Source organism: Cryptotermes secundus, unplaced genomic scaffold (genome assembly GCF_002891405.2).
Source record: "Cryptotermes secundus unplaced genomic scaffold, Csec_1.0 scaffold342, whole genome shotgun sequence".
NCBI lineage: Eukaryota > Metazoa > Arthropoda > Insecta > Blattodea > Kalotermitidae > Cryptotermes > Cryptotermes secundus.
Window position 1 is genome coordinate 592,477 of NW_019721764.1, and position 24,752 is coordinate 617,228.

Consider the following 24,752-nt stretch of genomic DNA (forward strand, 5'->3'; position numbering starts at 1 on the left):
TATGAAATCCTCAGATTTCGCGTAAGAATGAGGTTGTTTACTGTGATGCACAGAGCTGGTCCACAAATCGGGTCCTTTCTAAATGTTTCGAGGGAGAACCGAACATAGCGATAGAGTTACTGCGCCCAAGTTATGTCTGGTATTGTAGACAGATTTGTGCGAGTACCATATATTAATAATAACAAAGCCCACGGCGAATTCTGGGGTATGCACGTTAATCTGTACGACCCTCCGCTCTTTACGGAAACAACAAGATGAGATCATAATTATATGGAGTATGTGGATTTACCTCGGTATGGAGTTCGGAAAAAATTCGTTTCGGGAAATAAACAAAATTTTATGTATTTTTAATAAAAATTTCCTTGTAGTTCAGATGGTTACATCCTGGATTTTCAAAGCGTAGACCCGGATTCAATCCCGGGTGAGATTATGTGGCAGAAAAGTGACACTGCAGCAGATTTTTCTCCAAGTTTCTTCGGTTTTCCATTTATTACTTCAGCATTTCCCTGTATTCATATATCACTGCCTCCTCATGTCTTTAATCTGGGAGCCTCACCATTGAACTGGCGTTAACTGACTACAGATTAAACTTCTTTGATTGAAGAAGTTTTTACTGAATTCAAATATATTCAAAGGGTATGTACGTGGATGTACTAGACAATGATTATACAACGCCGAAATAGAATATTTTATTTATGCTTTCCGACAGTTTTCACAGTTACGGTTATTTGCAGTAGTGTCTTTCATAAATATGGTCATGACAGAATTATCATATTAGAACATTTTACGGAAATTATAGTGCATTCCTTCCTATTACTTCACACAAACCAAGTTAGCACATAATTTTCGTATTCAGTATATTGAACCAAAATTTGTTTGGCCTCTATACCAGACGTAGGTGGTATGCAACTATTTTTTTATTGCTAGTGGGGTGGAACTAAGTACCTTGTACTGCGGTCCCTTCTGGCCTATTTTACCAGCCCCAGATGAGAGGTGAGGGTCATTGTGGAGCAATTGGTGGAATGAAGATTGGCAGGGGAAACCGAAGTACTCGGAGAAAACCTGCCCCAGCGCCACTTTGTCCACCACAAATCGCACTTGACCAGACCCCGGGATCGAACCCGTACCGCCGCGGTGGGAAGCCAGCGACTAACCGCTTGAGCTGTGGCGCGGCCTCTTGTATGCAACTAACTACTCGCAACGCATTTGAAATATTCTACTTCACAGGCGTAGATTTAATGTAAGGTGGATGAATGTGTGATTTCAAAATAAGAAGGCTTTTTACTTATTATTTATCATATTTTCATCCAATTTTTCCAATTTATCCTTCCTCCTTATGTAATTGTGCATTAAAGACTCTTTTCATATATGGCTTCATAGTTCGGTGTGTTAATGTGTTTAAGAAATAAATTTTGTGTGTATTACTATATTTGGGGGAGAAATAAGCTGAAAAAATTAACACATGACTTACATATTATTACCAGCAACAGAGTTTAGGCGAAGTGGTGTGTTCCCTCCAGTATAAAACCCTTATTTTTCAGCCCTTAGCAAAGAACACCCTATTAAATTTCTTTAATATGCATGACATCATTGACAATTTTCCTGAAACATTATCTACTGTGCCGTCATTAACACAACGAATAACTTACACATTTCCGAAGAAATATCACCATTTTAAAAATTATGAGCATCAAACAGCAATTTTTTTCCAATGTTCGTTACAAAGTTAGAGCGAATTTATACCATAACATGAAATCTATCTCTCCAAAACATGACACACTGTTATTTTAAGTCCTTATGCATAAACAGACATGTATACAGCATCGTGTTGTTATCGGTTTGTTGGATTTGTAATTTACCTTGAATATACACTGCCGACAGCAAATTGTATTCAACGAGCCCCCCACCTAAAACAATTGTTTAGAAATAGAACAAAAATAAATTGTTAAAATCATGTTGTTCATATAAAATAAATCACATATCACAGCAATACCTCAAATCTACGAATTCAGTACAATTAAGCTTGTAGTCAGTGTTTTCATTTACACTTTGATTTTAGATAAATGTGAATGAGTTCCACCACGTTTAACTGGCATGGCGATCTTTCACACTTTTTGAAAACTTAAACGGGCCTGTAGCAAAGTATTTGGTAATTGCTGCTGTGTAGCATGACTTGCTAATAAATAATAATATTCTAATTTTTATACGATAGTGTCAGAATGTACTTCATACTCGTCATCCCAGTTCTGAGTATCGTTACAAGCGATTCTTCGAGTATATTCACAATTACGATTAAGGCAACAGAAAGCTCGCACCATGACTCCGTCCTTGTGGTCGGATGACGTGTCATTCACAATTTAAAAAACAATTCTCTAAAGTTGATGACTCACGTTTTTGGAAGTAAATTTTATACCTGAGAAATCTTTATTCCCTTACGTTAAAACACGTAAGGTGTCTTATTTGTTCATAGGGTGACTTCGCCCTGCGAAGTAATGTGGTTACTCTTTTTTGTTTTTCCTTGGCACTACAGCCCCAGTGGGCCTAGGTCTACCTCCATGAACGTCTCCGTTCACTTTGGTTTTTCTAGATCTTACACATTCGGTAGGACTCATTGGGCGGATGATCAGCTCGTCGCAAGGCCTGTGGTTACTCTTACATCTAAATATTTTTTTTATTTATGAACAAATTGTGGAACCTGGGTAGCGCAGTCGGTATAGCGACCGCCTACGGGCTGGACGACCGAGGGGTCGGAGTTCGAGTCCCTACTGGACAAGAATTTTCTCTTCTTCATATCTTCCAGACCGGTTCTGGAGCTCGCCCAGCCACCTATACAATGGGTACCGGGGATCTTTCCCCCGAGTTAAAGCGGCAGGTTCGTGAAGCTGACCACTCACCTCCAGCTAGTGCCGAAGTCAAGTAAATGTGGATCTATACATCCGCTCCCCCATACGCCTTTACTTTTTTACTTTTAGTGAACAAATTGTGTTTTGGGTTTTGGTGTGATATTAAAAACAGATAGTGTTTATTTCTATAGATGTAATCACCTAATTGGTTCTTAGAACTTGAACAAATTATGCAGTTTTTAAAATATAATTCTGCTTTCTTAATACTCTTACATGTCTGTGGAATACAGGTCCTAAAACGGAAGGTTCTGACCTCGAATGTTCTGTGCTAGAACACATCTTAGAAGCGCCAGCGAACTTTCTTGTGAAACTGAATCGAATAACGCAAGTCTACTTTTTCCGGCGCTATTAGTTTTAAAGCTGAATTACGTGAAAGAATTCGAGGTTATTCCAAACAAAGAAATACTTGTAAATGTAGAAATGTCGGATTTCAATACAGACAATTAAACAAAGCAACAAATCTAAAAATATACGACTTCAGTGTGGACAAAAATATAAAAAATCCTAATACATAATCTGTCTCTATCTATCTGTCTGTCTACATACCTATCTATCTATCTATCTATCTATCTATCTATCTATCTATCTATCTATCTATCTATCTATCTATCTATCTATCTATCTATCTATGGCTCTGCAGCCCTTTATTGGACTTTGGCAGCTTTTTCAGTTTCTTTACCTTATACACAGTCGGTAGGACTCCTTGGATGGGGGATCAGCCCGTCGCAAGGCCGCTACCTTCACAAAGAAGAACACACACAGACATCCATGCCTCGAGTGGGATTCGAACTCACGATCCCAGTGTTTGAGCGGGCGAAGACAGTTCATACCTTACACCACGAAGCCACTGAGATCGGCTTAATACATAGTACGATAATTAAAAAATAATAAAATTAATAAATTCAAGATTACAATCTTCTGCAATATGACGCCATGCTATGTGGGAGCTAGGTGCCAAAGATTTGGAGGAGCCTGCCGCCTTTATATTCAGTGCAGAAGACGGAGGTAGCAGGTCATTTCGACAAGTTTGTACCAAACTACACGGAAGCATGCTCCAGAAGACAGTGATCGTTATGCTTACCATTGTTGCCACCTCAAATCTGACATAGTGAAATATTATTACATCGAGTATTGAAAGTTTTTGTACAGTAATCTACTGTGAGTAAATGGAAGACGTTTTTGTGTACGTACGGCGTTGTTAATCCATCACGTTACAAATGTTACTGTTTTCGTCTCTTCAATTCTGCACAAGTATCTGCAACACGTGCAGTGAAATCTGTTGAGCACATTGAGAAGGAAAGCATAAATTTACGGTCTAAATATTTTCTTTTGTTCTAAGGAGTATAATTTTCTGTTTAATGCTCACTTAGGTAGTACTCGAGCGATGGTGTATTTTTTTTTCATGGGGATTTTAATATGTTTTGCTAACATTGCGTTAAACGAAACTGGTATTTGTAAGAGCCTTAGATTTCCCTGTAATGAGTTCTGTTGAACAAAAATACATAATTATCTTCAAATTGACAATTTTAGTTTAGTTCTTAGGACACAGATTCCCGAAAGAAATTGTTTCTTTCGGTGTAATAGAAGTGTTACGACTCGTAAGAATAATTTGACTTCGTATTTATGTATGATGGAAATATAATGTTTATGACAGCTGCGTGGAGCGACATATTTGGCAACTATAACACCCCTGAAGGCCTTTTTAATTTACTTTCGAAATGCAGGCGGAGATCGGCTTCCTTTATTTTCTCTCAGTCCTTCCAGGTGAACTGACAGCTAGTACCCGCAAAATAGGGCAGTACTGCACCCACATCCTTGCAGACTCATTATTCACCGTCACTCTGTCTCAGAAGACGTTACGTGGCCTGAATACTTGATATAGCTTACTAAAATAACGGAAGGCTCGACACATTGCGTGCAATGTCGAAGGATCGGAGAAACATTTCTCCGTGCTTGGTAATTCTGTGACATCGAGTCTGCGGTTAAGCATTTTTTTATTGCTCCATACAGCGCAGAGAAGCCACATTCACTGGCCGAGTTCCATATATACTCCATTTTTTTAAAGGTCTAAATAAACCAAATGAACTAATTCATCGAATTTCAAGGTCTAACGTCCCATGTCGACTGCATTCTCATCCTCTTATCGAATTCTTTTTTTATTTTTTTAAATTCTTCAGACGGAAGGATTTTAGAGGGATGTAAAACCGAGAGGAAGGGTTGAGTGGATAAAGGTAGTGGAAACAGAGCGGGAAATAAGGAGAAGTAAGATGTAGCTTTAACATTCCGTAGTATCTTCTTACCTGCTACTTTATTGCTCATCCTCTGCATCCCCTCTTCTTCGTCATTGACTTCATTTCGACTCGAAGCGAAAGAGAGAGTGAGTGGGTTGGGAGGAGGAGAGGTCGAGCCAAATGCACCAATCATTTCCAAGGCGAAGACTACGATGACCGCTGTGAATTCCCAGGGACATTACACGGCAAAGTCAATGGTATGCGGCATCCAAGCCGTTTCTATATAAAACGACTGAATTTGGGGAACAGAAGCAAAGAAGCTGTTGGTGTACGCAGGAGTTCAACGGCTGCTGGATACATTCGTCTTCAGTTTGAAGATACAGTCTACTTTCTGTCTTCAGAATGAATCATTGTCTGGTAAGTTTTAGTGATTTACTTTCAACCTATAAATTTACTTATTAAAATTAATTCAGAACCCATTAGTCGAATTTGATGTACCCCACTTCGGGCATTATTATGATCAGGCCACTTTGTCCGTCTGCATGTTTCACACAGAAACACTCAATTTATTTTGTGTTTCTCATTGGGGACAAAAAATTGTTTGGCATATTTACTTTTAGTCCTAAATATATTCAATATTAGGAGCCGGGATAACCTAATTATTATAGTGAATAAGCTACTGGCTAGACAATCGAGGAATCGGGGTTCTATTCCCGACAGGGGCAACAGATTTTTCTCTTCAGTACAGCATCCAACCCAGTTTCAGAACGCACCCAATATTCTACTTAATGGGCACGTTGGGTCCTTTTCCAGGGATGCCCTGAAGATGGAGGCAGTAAATTTCTCCGAAATGTTGATATCTGTCTACAAAAACTCAACGATATCACGACCCAGAAAAACATAATGATCCTCTTTACCTTCTTTCAACTTCAGATATAAAAAAGTAAACAACGGCAGTAACAAGATCACTTACAAAATATATTTACTCCGTTTGAATACATATTTCCACTCTTTGATACATTTGTGCTGATTGTATTCAAAAGATATATGTTCTTGTTAAACCGAGCAATACAGTTCTCACGCAATGAGCGGAACTGAATGTTGAGCCACTAGGCTCCCCATACAAGTCTCCTATTCGAGAGGTCCCCATTTCGAACGTCGACCAACACACACTCTCTAATTTATCGGAAAGGCTCTGTGATTCTTCTCAGCAGTGGATATTATTTGAAATAAGCAACGACTGTTCTTTTGTTTGAAACTTACCTTTCTTTATGTTACTCTCAACGCCAGTTATGCGTTTGATAGAAAGCATTTAACATTATACAAACTGATCCGTAACTGAACTGTTTTTGAATGTCATATTTTGCGTTAACCAAAATATTACACTTAACAGTATTGTTTCTTGATTTAAATTATAAGCAACACCTTTTATACATTAGAACTCTCACATTTATAAATTTATTTCGCGTGGGAAAGAATAGTATAAGTTTTTGCGCTATTATGAAATGTAATAAATATATTTCAATTTCTATGGGTTACGACATTTTAGTTCAGTGCCTTCTACTCCGATCATGCAGGCAGTAGATTTCTTCGAAATTTTGGTGCACATCTACCAAACTATACGGCTTCACATCCTAGAAGACCAATAAAATAGCCTTTCTCACGTACTTCAATATATTTTTTGCACTTCTATAGTTAATACTTTACACTTCTTTATAAAGTAATGTTTCTTATGATGAAATAAAAACGATTTTGGTTATGCATTCTTTATGTTACAGTAGTCTTACGGACACAAATTCTTTTACCCGGCGTTTAGTTCATTTTTGCACGCCAGTCTTAGTGACGGTTATATTTCCATCTCCTCCCTAACCATTTTGTGTGTTAATGTGATTTGCAATGCTCATTCAGACCTATTACGCGAGTTCTAAGAAAGTGAGTTTCTTCAGTGTGTAGCAGGTGACATTTCTCAAGGCCGTACTACACAACCTCAACAGTTGAGCAAATACGTTACGCGGTTTTCTAAGGAGCGACTTGTTTGTACTCAGCACTTCGCTAACCGCTCAGACATCAATACATAGTTGAATATTAACCGGGGAGAGAACTGTTGCTATGCAATGAAAAATGTATTTCCCATTCAAATAACTCGTTTCAGTCCTTGGTAATTTAAACCATAGCAACTGCGTCAAGGAATATGTAATCCAATTAACTTTAATTACGCATGTGACATAGCCCATATTCCCATTGACAATTTACTGCGCGTGCGCATGTGAGTGAAGATAGAAGTGTATAGTCACTTAACATTCGCGCCCTTAAAGTGGGAAGAACATTGTATAATTCAAAAAGTAATAATACATAACAACACAAGTAGGTCTTACGAATTGTACCATATTTTGAGACAACCTTAAGTCATTCGGTAGAAATTCTCCGACGTTTCGGAGGAACGTACTGCCCCATCTTCAAGGACGTACATCCCTCCGAAATGTCGAACTGTTACCGAACAACACAGCGTTACATCCCATAATATAATACTGTTCGTATTAACATCTGTGAGAATATTTACTCGAGCATAGAATAGGTCCTAAGTTTATCCGTGCTTCAGAACCCAACCTGTGTCTTACCCTACCCCGCAGACCTACAGAGGAATTAATGTGCAATATATTTCATACGCATACATATGAAAATATTATTACGACGCAGGCATTTGAATTGTTAATATGAAAACTAAATTACTTTCCCTGCCAATTACGAATGCATTCTCTGCCCTTTTATATTTTACTTTATATTATTATTGTGTTTATCTCATATATGTATGTAAAATTTGCATTGAAATTCTGTTTAGTGCATTCCGTCTTCCATCGTCCAATTATCATTACAAAAATTTTACTCTTATAGCGTGTTTTGTGAAATACAGTTTAAACACTGAATTTTTTACGCATGGTAAATTTCAGGGCTACGTTCGAAAACTTCGCGACTATTCTGATGGATGAATTTAGAGCTTGCCTTCATTATATCATAGGGAAATGCAGGATTTGGAGTTTAAGGTGCAAAATTCTTATGGTTATGTCATGAAAAAAAATAACATAGTTGAAATTCATTTTAGCGGAAATTGTGCGCGGAAATGAATTATTAAATTATATAATTGCCTATTTATATTTCTTGTTATCCTCACTGTATATGGGGAAATTAATTAAGCACCTCACCATGAAGACGTATGGGGAATGGAGGTACGGCACCACACATTCTTATCCTCTGCATTAAAATGAAGTGAGAGGTCAATCCCATGCCTCAGCCCTCGAAGAAATAGCCTTTGATATCCCGTGTATCAGTTCGGTGGGCTCTACAGCCGGTCTCGACGCTGCAGAGAAGAGAAAAATATGTTGCCATTACCGGGAATCAAACCCTGATACTCGATCCTTTATTGGGAAATCTGATCACTATACGGACTGAGCTATCGAATTATCCGCAGAAGTACTTTTTTGAGGAAGGACATTTTAAGGGCATTCAAAATAACATGAAGCTGATATATTTTCCGATGACTAAATGCTACCATATGACACACAAATATTTATGCAGAATATACCTGTGATTGCTTTTGCCTACAGGGAGTGTTTCTGCTGGTTGCGGCGACTTGCATGGCTGTCGCACGCGCCTACCCAGCCGGCGAACAAGAAGCTGCCCCAACTGTGGTAACCAGGGAAAAAGTCGGACAGCCACTTGTCGTAACCAGGGAACAAGTGGGGCAGCCACTTGTCGCAGCCAGCGTTCCCCAAGATGAGACCCTAGGGACAGCAGAGTCGGCATGGGGATGGGGTGGCTACGGCAGAGGCTGGGGAGGCTATGGTGGCTATGGTGGCTTTGGTGGTTTGGGAGGTTACGGAAGAGGATTTGGAGGTGGTTACGGTGGTTGGGGTAGGGGATTTGGAGGTGGTTACGGTGGTTACGGTGGGTGGGGAAGGGGTTTTGGGTACTATGGCTAAGTACGTCATTGACCGCAGATGATAAACGGACTAACGACTGGTTCTCGTTAACTACTTGCCTCTCTTGCGATGGAAGATACAGACTTTCTTGTCGCAGTGTGGCTAATTGTTTCAAGTGGTAGCTGTAACCTGTTCAAGATTGTCTGAATCAGGGAAACCACTTTAAATTGTTGGTAACAATTCTCGTCTCACTGTGTTTATACATTTTTTATACCAAGTAAATATGTCAACTGATATACCGTTGTGTGTGGAAACGAATAAAGATCTATGTATTTCTATAAACATTTATTATTGTATTGAGATCCTTTACATATCATATCGTGAGAAAATATTCTTATGTGGATCTTGAACAGTTATTTTCAATGAGTACTTGGTACACGTTATCCAGAAGTTGAATATTAACACAGAAATGGCTACTAACCGACTGATTTATTTACAGCATCATGGTAGTGGAATCTGAGGACTGAAACACAGTCGCCCAAGATTCGGAGGTACTTCCATCCACTTCTCACTCTGACGCCTTGTAATCTGGTAGATGGGTACTAACGATTCGGAGTAACTTGCTGCATCCATCTTCAGGGTTCTGTACCTGAAGACGGGGCAGCAGGTTAATCCGAAAAATTGGTACGCATCTACAGCAAAACTATACGGCTTCACGCTCCAGAAGTTTGTAATAGTAAAAGATGATGAGATCAGCTATTCCTAGAAGTTGTTGTGAAGGCTGATCATGTGCAGTTCATGACATCAAGAGGTACCAAGACCATAGTAACTATATTTCTAATTTGGTGCTAGAAAGTATAATTTTTAAATTGGTCTTGACAACAGCGCGCTTTTGACAGCTCAGTCGGTATAGCGACGGGCTACGGGCTGGGCGGTCGGGGTTCGATCTCCGACAGGGACCAGATATTTCCTTTCTCCATAGAGTCCAAATCGGCTCTGAAGCTCGCCCAGGCTCTTGTCCAGTGGGTACTGGGGCTCCTCCGGAGGTAAAGTGTCAGGGCCTTGAAGTTTACCACTCCCCCACATCTAGTGCCGAGGTCAAGAATGGTGGAGCTACACCTCCACTTCCCCATCAATCTTAATGTCGTAGTGCTTAGTCACATAATTAAGTACAGGGACAACTTACCTTTTTTACCTTAACAGTGCCTTTTTAAAGCGTGTATTTACTTTTTGTCTATTTTGTTTAAACTTATGTAAGTCTCCTTAACAACAGAATTGAGGAATATTAACTTCATAGGCTTATTGGAAGTGCATGGCGGTAAGTTCAGAATACCTTCAGTCGCGTACGTTGCCAACTTTCCACTTCCCGCCCTTTTTCTAGTAACTCATTCTTGAAGCATTAGGTACTTAACATTTTCCGTCCTGATATAATCAAGAAAATAAACTTACCTCTCTGTGTCTCCTCATACGTCACATTTTACGTCAACAACCTAAAAAATTCATCTTTGTTCCTTGTTTATGAGAGTGGTTTACAAGTATCGATGGAGGGAATCAAAGAATACGTGAAAGAGAATTGGTAAATACATGGAATTCCAGACATGCGCAGTACTTAAATTTAATTCACGAAGTTCTGTTCGCTAATTGAAGTACAGTCTGTCCCTCAAAGTTATAGCTGTGCTTGCATTTCCTCCAGTACCTAATGATATTTTACTCGCTTTGCATAGCGACCAGCGTGCTTGGACTCGGCTCACCTTCGGCTCCGCTCGGCACGTCACTGCTGGCGGGGGGGGTCCTCCATAGCGCAGCACGTCACAATATTTTAGTCATTACTCTGTTCTTTTGGAAGTATGTAGTAACAATTCCCTCGCCACAGATTTTGTGTCCACACTGTCATAACTCTCTTACATCAGTAAGGCATGCCCAACAGTGTAGGAAATCTCCGAAAGCAGTCAGACAGTAAAATATAGTCATGACCTCGTGGTACTCGGTACCAATAATCGCTGTACTGGCGAGGATCGTTCTTGAAAACAGAATTTACAGTTGTTTCAGCTGGTTGAGAGACTGTACGCGTTTGTGCTGCTGGAAGTTTCATTGCTCTGCTGCGAAAGTTGGGCCCTATACTGAACCAAACAGCAGAACAAGTTGGCTCAAGCGGTAATCCTTGTAGGTTGCATTCTCGGGGTGTCCGTTTCGAATATTCACCGGAATACCGGTTGTCCTGACTACCGTGAATAGTAGTTTACACCAAGTCCTCTGGACATATAATGGGATAGTAGCTCAAATTCTTACCAATTCATTATTTACTGTAATCATATCATTCGACGTAATATAATATGAATTACAGGCAATGTCGTTAAATAATAAGTAAATAAAACTGAACCAGTTGAATCGAGTTACACTCCGTTCCTCCGAGATCCATTTAGATACTGTAGGGTGTATACGCTGATGCTATGCAATGAATGCGAGGTGGCAAAATATACAAGAATAATTTCTAGGCAACGGCTCGGTAAACACGTTCCCGCGCCAACAAATATGTAAGCAACAATCGAAGTTTTGTTGGGTTATAAAAATGGAAACGGCGTTTTCTTTGTAGTTCGTGCCGAAATGTTATTAGTAGAGTCAATCGAGTTCCAGAGGGGATAGCTAGCAGGTGGTTTGTACGGGAGTCGGTGAAGGAAGGACCTGAGCGCGGGAAGCTTAAGAATTTCCACTGTTAGAAGCCGTTGCCATGGAACGGCTATTGAAGACACAGCAGGCTTGAAAATGCTTAGCGGGTGCTGTGGTGATTTGTGAATTGTGGAGATTAGCGGTGGCGCTGTAATCACTTGTAGTCCGAGTCCGTGTGGTATAAGTGGTCAATTCACCAATCGAAACCCTGTCTATAGTCACATCCCTAATAAGTGACAACACTATGTTTCCATGTACTCATAGATCTTCTAACTGGTTTGTTACCTTGGGGTTAACAGTTAAAATTCTGCGGGTTTTTCTTATTTCCCAGGTTCGTGCTAAATGCCACCTCCTTTATCTTTCTAATAATGTTTGGTGAAAGCTAACGTCATGAATATCTCAAGTATTTTTCTGCACATTCATTTTGCTTGTATTTGTATCCAAGTATTGCCCTCAGCTCTTGCTCTCAAATTCTCAGTCCGTGTTTTTCATTACTCCATCAATCATATCAGCCTGAAGTTCATCTGAATAGTAGAGGTTGGCACAAATTCATGTAGAGTGTTAATAAAATGTACAATAAAGCAAGTTATAAATTTCTTTATTACTAACTGAATTTACAAAAATTCTTCGAAAAGAGATCATCCATGTTCAATCCATAACTCACAACGCTGTGATACCTTTCTACAAATTGACTGGCAAATTTAAATCTGAACATCCTCTTAATACGGGAGAATGTTTTAGGTTAAGTGACTTTTTTCCCAGTAACTATCTATAGCTCTACAGCCCTTATGGGGTCGTTTTCTCAGTTTCTTGATCTTCTGCACAGTCGATAGGACTCTTTGGGAGGGAGATCAGCGGCTACCTGCACACAGGACAGCACAAACACAGAATAAACGCACACATATATCCGTGCATAGTGTGGGATTCGAACCCACGATCCCAGTGTTCGAGCTGGCGAATACAGTTAATTCCTTAGACCGTGCGGCCACTGCGATCGACCTTTTTGGCCCACTATGTATTTAAATAAAACTCAGTGCCTATTTCGCAGAAAATGCACTGCGTCTCCATAACAAGGATCGGTTCGCGGAAAGAATCGCTGTTTATTCTGAGAAACATACGAAACACGTAACTAAAGTATGCGGACAATATTACGACCTTTTCGTTTTTAAAGTGATTAACGACAGTGTGTTAATGGGTTAAATTATCAAGGCAAACACTCAAACATTGAAGCCACGGAGTTACTTAGCGTGAAGACACGAAACGTGTTTTTCGAAAGGGAGCTTTAGTTTCTCTTTGAAGGCCATTACTCACAATTCATTTTATGAATGAAATGATCAGTCGTGTTGTAACACGCTGTATATAACTGTGTAGCGTACGTGACCAGTCTGTTACGTCATTTAGGAGAGTAGACGAAGATCTCATCACCGGGAAGAATTCTAGGAACGTCACTATCATAACAAGGCTGAACTGTGTCTCTCTTACAAGTAGTTTCCCATAAACAGACATGTTTTGAAAAATGCAGGTATTTTAACAGTTCACTTTTTGACTCAGCGTCAGAGCAAGGAATATACTCACGGACGCATCTGCAAATTTACCACAGGGTTACTATTTTTCGTTCGTATATAACATAAGCACTATATGGACTTTTATGATAAAAGAAAATTCTGATTTCCCATTGGATAACATTACTCTCCACACCGGCACCCAAAATATCATTAACTTTGTATAGCGGAGTGCTTATTGAAGAGCTAATATTTGCTTGGCTAATCAGGAAATTCCAAGAATTTCATAGGACTCCAAGGTTCAGAACAGGGAAACATTTGTCCCTATCTTGAATCCAGCACATAACCACTCTCCCATTTTACTTATTTAAGGTCCATTTTAATATTATACTATCATATACGCCTAAATATTCCAGTCAGAAGATGGAGACAATAGGTACCACCTAAACTTTGGTACTTATTTACCAAACTACACGACGTCACATTCCAAAAAATAGTGATCTTCATTGTTACTAGCGTAACAACGTCAAATTTCTGATGAAGATTTTTGTCGCGTTCTATTCGAGTAATTTAAACTACGTTTTTATGGCATGGCTTTGTTCTGAAAACGTATAAGCGATTTTATATACTATTTACCTCTCTTTTAATGGCCCAGGTCTTGACAACCGCTTAGTTGCATTCCTTCTGCATAAAATTACAATGAATCCAAACCACAATATGATAATCGTTCTTCGAACGATATTTCTTCTTCTTCTTGTCTTTGAGGTTACGTTTTACCAAGAACGCCATTGAACTCCATCTGAATTAGTTCTAGGAAGAAAATTTATTATAAACAGAGATAGGATAGACGATCACAATGGCCACTTGGTCTAAGGCATGAAATGTCTTCGCTCGCACGAACACTGAGGTCGTGGGCTCGAATCCTCTTGAAACATGATCTCTGTGTGTGTGTGTGCGTGTGTGCGTGCATTTATTCTTTTTTTTTGTGTTGTCTTCTGTGTAGGTAGCGGCCTTATGACGGGCTGCTCACTCGTCCAAGGAGTTCTACCGTCTGTGTAAAATACTCGTAGATTATGAAACTGAAGGAGACACCAGGGCCCAACAAAGGGCTGTAGAGCCATTGATGAATGAATAAATGAAAATGAATATGAATATCCTGATGCAGGACTAATGGCCATCTTCATGGTACATTTTACTTCTTCAAAAACTGATATTTTTGGGGTAAGAAATTCCCTGGTTTCATGGGACCAAAAGGTCAATTATCATATTAAAAAATCAAATTTTTAAATTAGCCTGGAGGTAGTATTTTCTTCCGAGACATTGGTATCGACCTACCGTACCGTAAGATGCCCACCGAGTAGACCACACTTTGACTCTTGATCACCGTGATAACTGCAAACGTCATAGACCCTTGAATAAATTATATAATTCTCCTCAGTCCATAGTTTTTTCTGTATTAGAAATGAGACATGACTTAGTATGTCTGATTTGTAGTTACTTTGAATAGAAGTGAAACCTAGTGGTTACACGCTTCTTTCTGAATAAAAAAGCCGTCTGTCTTCTGTAATATTTTGTCCTCGGCCTTGTCACGGCATTGATCTTGCAAATGAAACAGGTTTAGTCATTTACACTTCCTGGCAATGCAAAATAGAACAGAAACGAATCATCACTTAATGTTGAGTCATTTGTTCGAAGGCTTGCTTGGTGGCGCAAGTAACGGTGTTCAGCCGTGCGAGACGTACAGTGTCTTGCTGCTGAAGGTGACCACGAAGCGTGCAGAAAACAATGCTCGCCTATGCAGTCATGGGTGCTCTGCAACTCGATGCAAATTGCAGCATGGTCTAGAGGTAACGCTCTGGACTTGTGTTCCAGAGGTGCTTGCTTCGAATATGGGCCGGGACACCGGCTGTCGTGACTGAGATGTTTTTCTGATTTTCCTTTGTCCGTCTAGGAAAAATCTGGGATGGTAACTGGATTAGGTCACAACCACTTCATTTTCAGTTGACCATTTACCATTCTACCTTCCGACACTGCGTAGTCTCGATAAAAGTAGTGTGGTTAAATGGCCCAGAAATATAAAACGAAATTCTAGCACCTATTTAGGCTGATCATTTACCGTTTCCACGCAGTCTAAAGCCGCGTATGGCCTTTTTCAGATTCATATCGGATCCTGGGTTACGATTTATTGGAGCAAAATTTGTGATTTTTCACATCCTGTTTCTTTAAGATCCATATTTAATTATTCAGTCATTTACACCTAGCTCTCCCAAGTGGTTTATCCCGCAGGATTTCCGACCAGAATTTTGTATGTATTTCTTATATCTTCATAAGTGTTATATGTCGCACCCGCCTTGTTGTTCTGATTATGTTGTGTGAAGAATACAAATTATGAAGCTTCTCATCATGTAATTTTTTCTATTCTCTTATTACCCTTCTCTCTTGGGTCAAAATATTCCCTTCAACATCCTTAATTCGCTTAGGGCTCTAGACAAGGTTTCACGCTTGTTCTACACAAAAGATAAAATTATGGTTGTTTTCTTTTTAACTGGAATGTGTGTAGATAGGCGGCCAGAAGATAAGAAGAGTTTAAACCGAAACATTCACCGAATTTAATCTGCTGCCGCCTACTGCAATATATATATATATATATATTAACATGAAGACAAGACACATCTATGACCACAGTAACTAATAACGCATCTGGAAGGTCTGTAGTTCGTTGGACTCCCCTTTCACTCCATTGTACGATGACACTTAAGCCGAGGGTACCAAGTGGAAATCACGTAATATCAGTCAATTCGAATAAGAAAATTCTCACTACATTTGCTTGCTTTCATGGTCGTAGGTTAAGAGAGTCACGCAAGGCCTTCAGTAAAATGAAGCAGTGTACATCTTATGTGTCATGCAAATTTAGTACATCTCCGGATAAACAGATAATATCAGCACAGAGAGCCGCGATTTGTCATTTGAATAAGGGTATCGTTAATCAGCAGCCCACGGAATGTTATTCTCTGTGGAATGACAACTTGTCACTTCACTTCCTTGTGGTAGCCTTGAGGATGTTTTGGTTAGAAGGATGCGTCATGGCCACATCACCACAAATCCTACCTCATTTCCTTTTATTACTAATATCTGCGCTGTTTATGGCGACACAAATTTATCTTTTTATAGCTCCTTTATACCAGAAGTGTAGATGCTCTGACCTTATGCACCACAACATGAAGACAAACATTAATCGTGGGGCACACGAGTATGCTCAAGCATGGTATAACTTCAGCGTTAGATACAGATGAATGTTTCATGCTCCGGCCGCTTTGTAACTGAAGAAAGAACTACCGGAAAGTATGGGATAGGAGACCGGAAGTTCGACACATTCGGAATGGACGCGATGGCCAACAATAAATGTTGGTCTCAGCCGGGAATCGATCCCTAGTCTTCAAAGCCGTATCTAGGCACTATAGTTAATTAGCTCTGCTTGTCCTTCTTCCGTGCGGCAGAATATCGTATCTGCATATGTGTACTGTTTTCTGTTACCTTTATTTGTGTGAACGTGAAAGCTGTGTAATTGACACGCAGCTGCTGATTTAGGACATAAAGCGGAGTTAAATTATTACATATCCTTTGTATAATTATGTTGAAATCGTTTTATTTTTTCATTTTATATGCTTAAATACTTACTCGTATTTTTAATGTTTTCTAGTGTTTCCATGCCACAGATCATTTTGACGTGCATTATAAATTGAACATTATTATTATTATTATTATTATTATTATTATTATTATTATTATTATTATTACTGTCCACAACCGATATTTACATTAAGATCATATCAATTTTTTTTAACCTTTTCTGCGTCTTTTATGTGTTGCTATTGTTTTGTATTTGTAATGTCTCTGTAGTTGGACCCTAGCTATTGATTTGAGCATGTAAATAAATGAAGAATTATTATTGTTATTATTTTCGTAATTGGCCTTGTAGCCGTTGACTCGGCACATAAATAGTAAAGAATTTAAGTGAGTTATTCCTATTAAACTTGTTATAATATACTTTCTGTTCTTGTACAAGGAACTTGCAACTGAGATTTTGATGAGTGTTCGCAGCTGCCATTTTAGTTCTCACACCGTTCAGTTTGCGATGTAAGTACGTGTATGATGTTGCTAATGACCGCGCCATAGCTCAAGCGGTTAATCGCTGGCTTCCCACCGCGGCGGCCATGGTTCAATCCTGGGTCTGGTCAAGTGGGATTTGTGGTGAACAAAGTGGAGCTGGGGCGGGTTTTCCCCTGCCAATCTTCATTCCACCAAATTCTCCATCACCATAATCACCCGGGGCAAGCTACAATAGGCCAATCAGAGGCCGCCGTACCGAGTGGACCCAGTTGGACTCCACACCCCACTAAGCGATTGATGTTGCTAGTGGCAGCGTTTTTCAGCAACGTAACCGCAGCGGTTGATGAGAGACTGATGTGATAAATAACATATTATTGTAATATTGTTTTTATTAAAGTACAAACGTAATTTACAAAACAAATTATTTATTAGATCACAAATGTCATTAAACACACAGGAAATACATTTCAGAAGATTCTACTTTTCCACTGGAGATAATTTCACGGATTGCTTAGTCAAATATTTTGCACTCAGAATGCATACATTTGGAAAATTTTTGTAGGGTCTGTTGAGAATCCAAAGGAAATTCCCACCGTTAATCAGCTTCCGCGCTATTAACTGCTCTGCTTTCTCCCGCATTCCCTTCCAGTCCTAAATGTTATCTAATGATGGGTCGAGGCTGAATTTTAATACCATCTCCCACGAATAATGCTCGCAAGTTTTCAGTCGTAAACTGTCTCTTTTATATAGTATACTACACTTCATATGATAATATCGAAATATTAGCACTCACATAACAGACACAATACAGTGGAACAAAAGACACTTCTCTTATACATGACTTATTGCATAACTTTCTTTCAGGGATCATGTTAAGGCTTAACCAGAAATTGCTTCAAGCGTTTTTATTTCACCGCTAAATTCACTATATAAGAATAATACAGAGAGGGGGGTATGTGAGAGCTACTTGTGAAGTTACACATACTAAATTGGGTACTCCGTCGACAGAAATTCAAGTATTTAATCTGGTGCCTTATCATTAAGATTAGACAGCCTGTCTCTTATAAATGAATTTACGATTCCTTATCTAGTATACTTAAGCACTAATAGAAAACATTCTGTTTCATACAACGTAATTGCTTCTGGGGATGTAAGCATATGTGTCAATATATCAAGCAGTCTCCTTTCTATTCAGTGAACGGCAACACATAAGAGATTTTAAATCAAGGATTCCACTTGATAAGTTAGACGCTGAGATTATAATCTCCAAGCTTCACATTCAAATTAGTATAAATTGAATTAAATATGTCATGGACTGCATTAAGATGATAAGTATGGGGCTTGACTTTGTATAGAGATTTGATAAATATTTTCCCCCAAAATAGAGCAAATAATATATGCGAAACAAAAACATGACTGATTTCTAGAGAGAAGAACGTTTATACCTGTGTACATTGCGTTATAATTCTCATCAGTATTTAGATTAAAACTTATTATGAAATATGATTTCTCTTTTTATTTGAGGAAATATTTTAGATTTACAAAAACAGAATGAATTTCCTTCTTATCACTGTATCTGAATATATCCAAAGCTGAAATTCATGATTTTATTAAACATGCCTGTCCCACACAATATAACCATATTCTTCTCTAATATTCATTTTGAGTAGAATTTTAGTATTGGTTCATTATACTTACATCAATCTAACGTACTGAATGGAGAAGAAAATTATTCTGGTGGGGAGAACATGAATTATGATTCACTTCTAGTACATAAGTTTCGTATATTGAAACTGACGCCAAATTCACCGTGGAGCTTTCGCCTAAAATGTTGATTTCATAGGGAGACTATCTGATGTAGACACATTTTCATCACAGTTATCCCTTGGGAGCGGTGTTACTTCCTGCGGGATTGTTGCCATTTTTATTGCTGTAGTACGTGAAAGGTCCTGGATATCCTCCCAGAGGGTAACCTGAACCCAGTGACCACGGGTTGATTCGAGGATATGTTCCGGGGAACCCGCCAGGATAAATACCGGGATAGATTCCAGGGTAACCTCCTCCGGGGAACGAGCCAGGGTAGAGACCGGGATAGAGTCCAGGGTAACCTGCTCCTGGGAAGAATCGCATACCAACTTTTCCTTCGTTACTGTTCTCGTCGTTGGATTTCGGAGGAGCAGCAAGAACCAGAAGAATGCAGGTCGTGAGCACAGTAAGGGTCCATGCTGCTTTCTGAAATAAAACAGGTGTACACGTAATTACACGTTGTGACTGTCCAAACCTGCTACAGTTCTCCGTGGACGCTATGGTCCTCTTTAGTCATTTCGGAACCGTGACCGGTTTATTGGCGAGACCGATTTATTAGAGTGTTATGACTTGTTTTTTTTTTGTATCTGGACAGAAAACAACTGCCTTGTTTTTGTTTACTTGCAGTTTGGATGACCGGAAGGGGACAAGGTCACCACGGGAGACAAGTCTGTAGTTTGCCGAAGATGTGAATTTTGTTTGTTGACATGTGTAGCTGGCATAAAGTGTCTTCAGAAAGGTGTAGCTCGACCATGAACCAAAGAAAATAACCGCTCTCACACGTGGGGTTCCGAGTTCTATATCTTGGGAACTATTTTATTCTCAAAGGTCTTTATGTGTTTGACTTCTGCTGATTGCATGATGAATTTGGCCAGTTAAATCAGCCAATAGGAAATGAATTCATGTCTGGGAGAGAGGCCGTCGATTCAAATCCTTCTTAGGGGATGAAGCGATGCTCCCGCAGGATAGCAGTCTTCGAAAACTGGGTGTTTTGAATTGATCGGAGGCAGACTTCATTGGGCTGCGCTCCTATGTTTCTCTAAATTCATCGGTCCTTCACTTTGGATCATAAAAATTTGATGATAATAATAATAAAGTGTCATATTACTCCGTGCTTGCAAATGAAATTACAATATTTCGCTTCTGAATAAATAAACGGTTGGTGGACAGTGGAAGTTGTGTTGTTGACTTCAAGCAGTGGACTGGCTTCAAAGGTGCAGGTTCCGGTTGCCTCAGTTATTGCCGTTACACAACGCTGATAGGAGTCAAGTGGTCTACTGAAGCCAGCACATAAGTTCAAAGAACGAAAGGGGGGACGGTAACAACGTCCTCAATCTTACTGACTGGCATGCATATATAGTGACTGAGTCCATGATAAAGATTCCTTCAGCAGATGATACTTATTAAATTGTCAAGATAATCCATGTTATGTTCATATATTTGTAAATTATCTTTAGAGAACTAGGTTCACACGGAAAGGAATATGAAGAATAATGTCACGTGTAGCGTGACTATAGACGGGGTTTGGATTGGTGACTAGATTTATTGACTTACTCTTCGACCATGAAGATGGAGGAAGGGCGCTCCTCCGTAAAATAGGCAAACTGCTTATCAGACTGTTCTGCATGAAGACCCATAAGAGAGTGTTCTTCGTAAATTGCCTTGTTTCAGATAACCACAATTTGATGTTATGCGAACCGATTCACGTGTTCTAAACCTGTTTCCTTTAAATCAGTTTTAATATCTTTCCATCATATGTAATTCACTCCCAAGATCGTCTGTTTCCATAATACGACCAAGTAAGTCCTGGGATAATACTATAAAGTAGGCCACGCGTATCTTCCAATAATATTATTGCAAATTTATCATTCGCATTTTTCTGCCTACCGTATTCTACTTATGTACAATTGATGTATTTGGGAAGATGACTTGGTTTAAGCAACAATCGAAAACAAATTGTAGCATGTACTCTAATAATGGACTAACTGGGAGGAGGGGGAGCCCGATATTGCCGAATGTCCGTTAAATTCAAATTCCCGTAAAGCCGACCACAGTGCCCCCACGTTCTAAGGCAGTGTTTCTCAACAGCCGGTCCGCGACCCGGTACCGGGCCCTTTTCTTATAAAAACAACTGAATTTACCGAGCTGCGGTCCCACAAAAGTTGAGAACCACTTGTCTAAGACTTGAACTGTCTTCGCTCGCTTGTACGCTTAGATCGTGGGTTCGAATCCCATTCAAGATATGGATGTCTGTTAGTTTATTCTAAGTTTTTGTTGTCCTGTGTGTAGGTAGCGGCCTTGCGATTGGCTGATCATTCGTCCAAGGAGTCCTAGCATCTGGTAAAAAATATTACGAAACTGAAGAAGAGGCCAGGGCCCAACAAGGGCTGTATAGTCATGTATGAATGAATGAATGAAACTGAAACTCCGTTAAATAGCAAGTGATATATTTTGAAGCACAACGCAACCCGTATTTACGTGAAAAACGTAAAATTTCGCTATTACATATCATGCTTTAGAGAATATTAATGAACAGTAATAAATTACTCTGCGCTCTCTATTAACAACAAAAAGTGAACATTTTGTAGTCTCTTCAGAAGAGAAAGCACGTTGTTCCTCTCGCCGGTCTGCTGTCAGTCCAGGCGAGAGACCGACGCCATTTACTGAGGAGATGCTCCTTTCAAGAGACGCAGCTAATCGGCTTCAAGTAAGCATTCGATTTCAGTTGTGTTCTGGAAGTTTGGTGCTTAAGAATAATAATCTTTTCTGAAAGCTCAGAAGTGAGAGTAATACAGCTGAACTTCCGGTTCAAATGACGAGTCGATAAAGATGATCAAGTCGTCGAGATGATACTTTAATTCAAAGACCATGATTCTGCAAATCGGTGGTCTTCCTGCATCGTCGTCATCGCTTTCTTGGTCTGTTTTATCGCGAGCCATAACACTCAGGTTTGTCTTTATTCCTCTTCTTGTCCATAGTGAATTAGTAAAAAGAAAAAAGTACCGTATTTACGCATGTATAGGCCGCGTGCGTGTATAGGCCGCAGCACAATTTTCAGACAGAAATTATAGAAAAAATAATTTCCTCGATCTTTGAACACCCTGTATTACTAATTATGAATATATATTTTTTTTAAATGAAGTGTGATTTCGAATATTTCGAATATAAGCCGCACCCCAGTTTTCCTCTTGAATTTTTGGCAAAAAAATGTGCGACCTATACATGCGTAAATGCGGTATTGCAACACAGAGCAAACCAAACAGCACCACAGAAATTTTTTATTTGAGACAGAAACATCTATGTACATGATGCACTTTAAATTCGCAGCACGACTGACGAGATGTCAACCTTTTTATATTTCGTGGGGTGGGGTGAGACAGATCCCACTTGATACGTCGGCCAGTAATTGGCCTATTGTACCATCCCCCAATGATAAATGTTTATGGAACATTTGGTGGCATAAGAATAGGCAGGGGAAACGGAAGTACTCGGAGGAAACCTGCTCCCAGTGCCACTTTCTCCACCACAAATCCCACATGACCTGACCTGGGATCGAACCCGGGCCATTGCGGTGGGAAGCCAGCAACTTACCGCCTGAGGTATGGCACGGAAGTACATTTCAACCATACTATTACGGGGAAGTACCGACATATCAACCGGAGAGTAACGGAGAAGTACCGACATGTCAACCGTAGGGTAACGGGGAAGTATCGACATATCAACCGGAGGGTAACGGGGAAGTACCGACATGTCAACCGTAGGGTAACGGGGAAGTATCGACATATCAACCGGAGGGTAACGGGGAAGTACCGACATGTCAACCGGAGAGTAACGGGGAAGTACCGACATGTCAACCGGAGAGTAACGGGAGAGTGCCGAAGAATTTTGTTCGTTAAATCCAAAATCCGTTAAATCGGAGTCCGATAATATTGCTGTAATATTCAGATTACACTTCTATTTTACGGAACTGTGAATGTATCTCCATTAAAGATGTTTAAGGCATTCTAACGACATAATGATGGTGAGATTTGAGGTTTTCATCAGCTGTGAAAATTAATTTTAATGTCTCCCATGTTTTTTTGAATGATTTTCAACGTTTTGGAGTAAACTGCTGCCTCTATCTTGAGGGTACGTATGGAGACAGCGGATTTCCCCGAGATGTTGCTAAACCCCTACATATCTAAGTACACGGTGATGTAACTCAGCAGACGACAGCCTTAAGTAACGTATGTTGTAATCGAAGGCCTTCTTGTAAATTTACTGACTGTTTTCTTTGACCGCAATAAATCTCGATAAATTCTGAAGGCCAGATACATTTCTTAACCGTTCTTAAGTTGCCGTCCGGACGGCAGTTGAACGCCAGTATTCTGGTGAACTGCACTATCTGAAATCAATTTAATCTACTGTAATCTGATGTGAAAATCCTGGTATTTTTTAAATTTTTCAGTGGGATATGTTTGCGTTATGTTACCTCCGGAGATAAGGAGTAACTCTATCGATTGTGACCAACTAAGTAGGCTGCTTACATGAAGAAGGAGGCAGAATCCAATTCCGAAACGTTGTTTTGAAATATAAACAGGACGATGGATAATGTCCAGAAACACTATAATTATATTAATGTACCATCGTCACAGACTTTTTGGCCTGATGTTTGTGAGTCCCATCTGCCGAAATCCTCTACTGCCAGGGACTTATCTTGAGGTTCGCCCCTGATCGCGGTGGGTGGACAGATAAAGCTTCCCTAGTGTTGCTGCATTGTAATTTTGAACTTTTGTTGCTCTTTCGTATAGTTGATGTTGCTCCGCCGTGTAAGGTAACAGTGTATAGAGAGAAAGAATAAAATTATTTTCTAAAACATTAATAATTAAGCAAATATTTAAATTTGTTTTAAATATCAAACGCAATATAAGGCCGAGAAATTTGTTCAAGCAAACAAACAGTTATTAGAAATAAATTCTCTATTTGAGTTGAAAGAATTGACTAAATACCGGCACATAGTCACATTTTGAGATTTTACTCATAGTAGGACGTGTGTTTGGAAACCTACAGAACTCGCATTTCTTTTTATAAATATTTATAATGTAGCTCAATATATTGCACTTACCGAGTGTTGAACCATTGTTAGGGAGCTGAATGCCAGGGGACTGTTCTCCTTCTGTTTACAACTGCGGACAGCAAGTGATTCATGTTGTTCTCCTAAGCACTTCCTTTATATGTTCACCTACGCAAGTTTAGCATGTATTGCGCACAGAGAGGTAACGCTATTGCTGCGGAAGTTTGCGACACATGTGTAAGGAAACTGGCTAACTTTAAACACATTCAAACTACGCTTCTTTTTATCACGGAGTTTTGCCCTGTTCCGGGCACCGGAAGTACCGAATGTGACTAATTGATACCGACGGTAAGAGCCCTATGTTCAACAGTAAGTCCAAGGCAGATAACATGGTGATGCACTCGGCGAAATGGTAATTATTTGAGGTATAATTTTATGCGTGGTACTTCCCGATGTTACGAGTCTTTTAATTCACTCACCGACCGTAATAAGTAATGCAGAATTCTTTGCATGACTCAGTGTGAGCTTTATCCGATCCTTCCTATTGAATGCCATTTGTGGTC

At 39.6% G+C, this 24,752-nt stretch overlaps 2 protein-coding genes across 2 annotated transcripts; one reads left to right on the forward strand and one right to left on the reverse strand.

The window, feature by feature from the left end:
* Positions 1–5,352: 5,352 nt before the first annotated feature.
* On the forward strand, positions 5,353–9,399 carry LOC111875656 (glycine-rich RNA-binding protein 3, mitochondrial). Its single transcript, XM_023872078.2, has 2 exons — positions 5,353–5,551; positions 8,737–9,399. Exons 1-2 carry the CDS (start codon positions 5,537–5,539, stop codon positions 9,109–9,111), a joined length of 390 nt encoding a protein of 129 aa, XP_023727846.1. The 5' UTR covers positions 5,353–5,536; the 3' UTR covers positions 9,112–9,399.
* A 9,027-nt stretch (positions 9,400–18,426) lies between these two features.
* LOC111875658 (galectin-3) lies at positions 18,427–24,433 on the reverse strand. The gene is made up of 2 exons (XM_023872080.2): positions 24,241–24,433; positions 18,427–19,562 (listed from the first exon to the last, which is right to left on the reverse strand). The coding sequence occupies exons 1-2, from the start codon at positions 24,253–24,255 to the stop codon at positions 19,209–19,211; spliced, it is 369 nt and encodes a 122-aa protein (XP_023727848.1). The 5' UTR covers positions 24,256–24,433; the 3' UTR covers positions 18,427–19,208.
* Between the last annotated feature and the right edge of the window lie 319 nt (positions 24,434–24,752).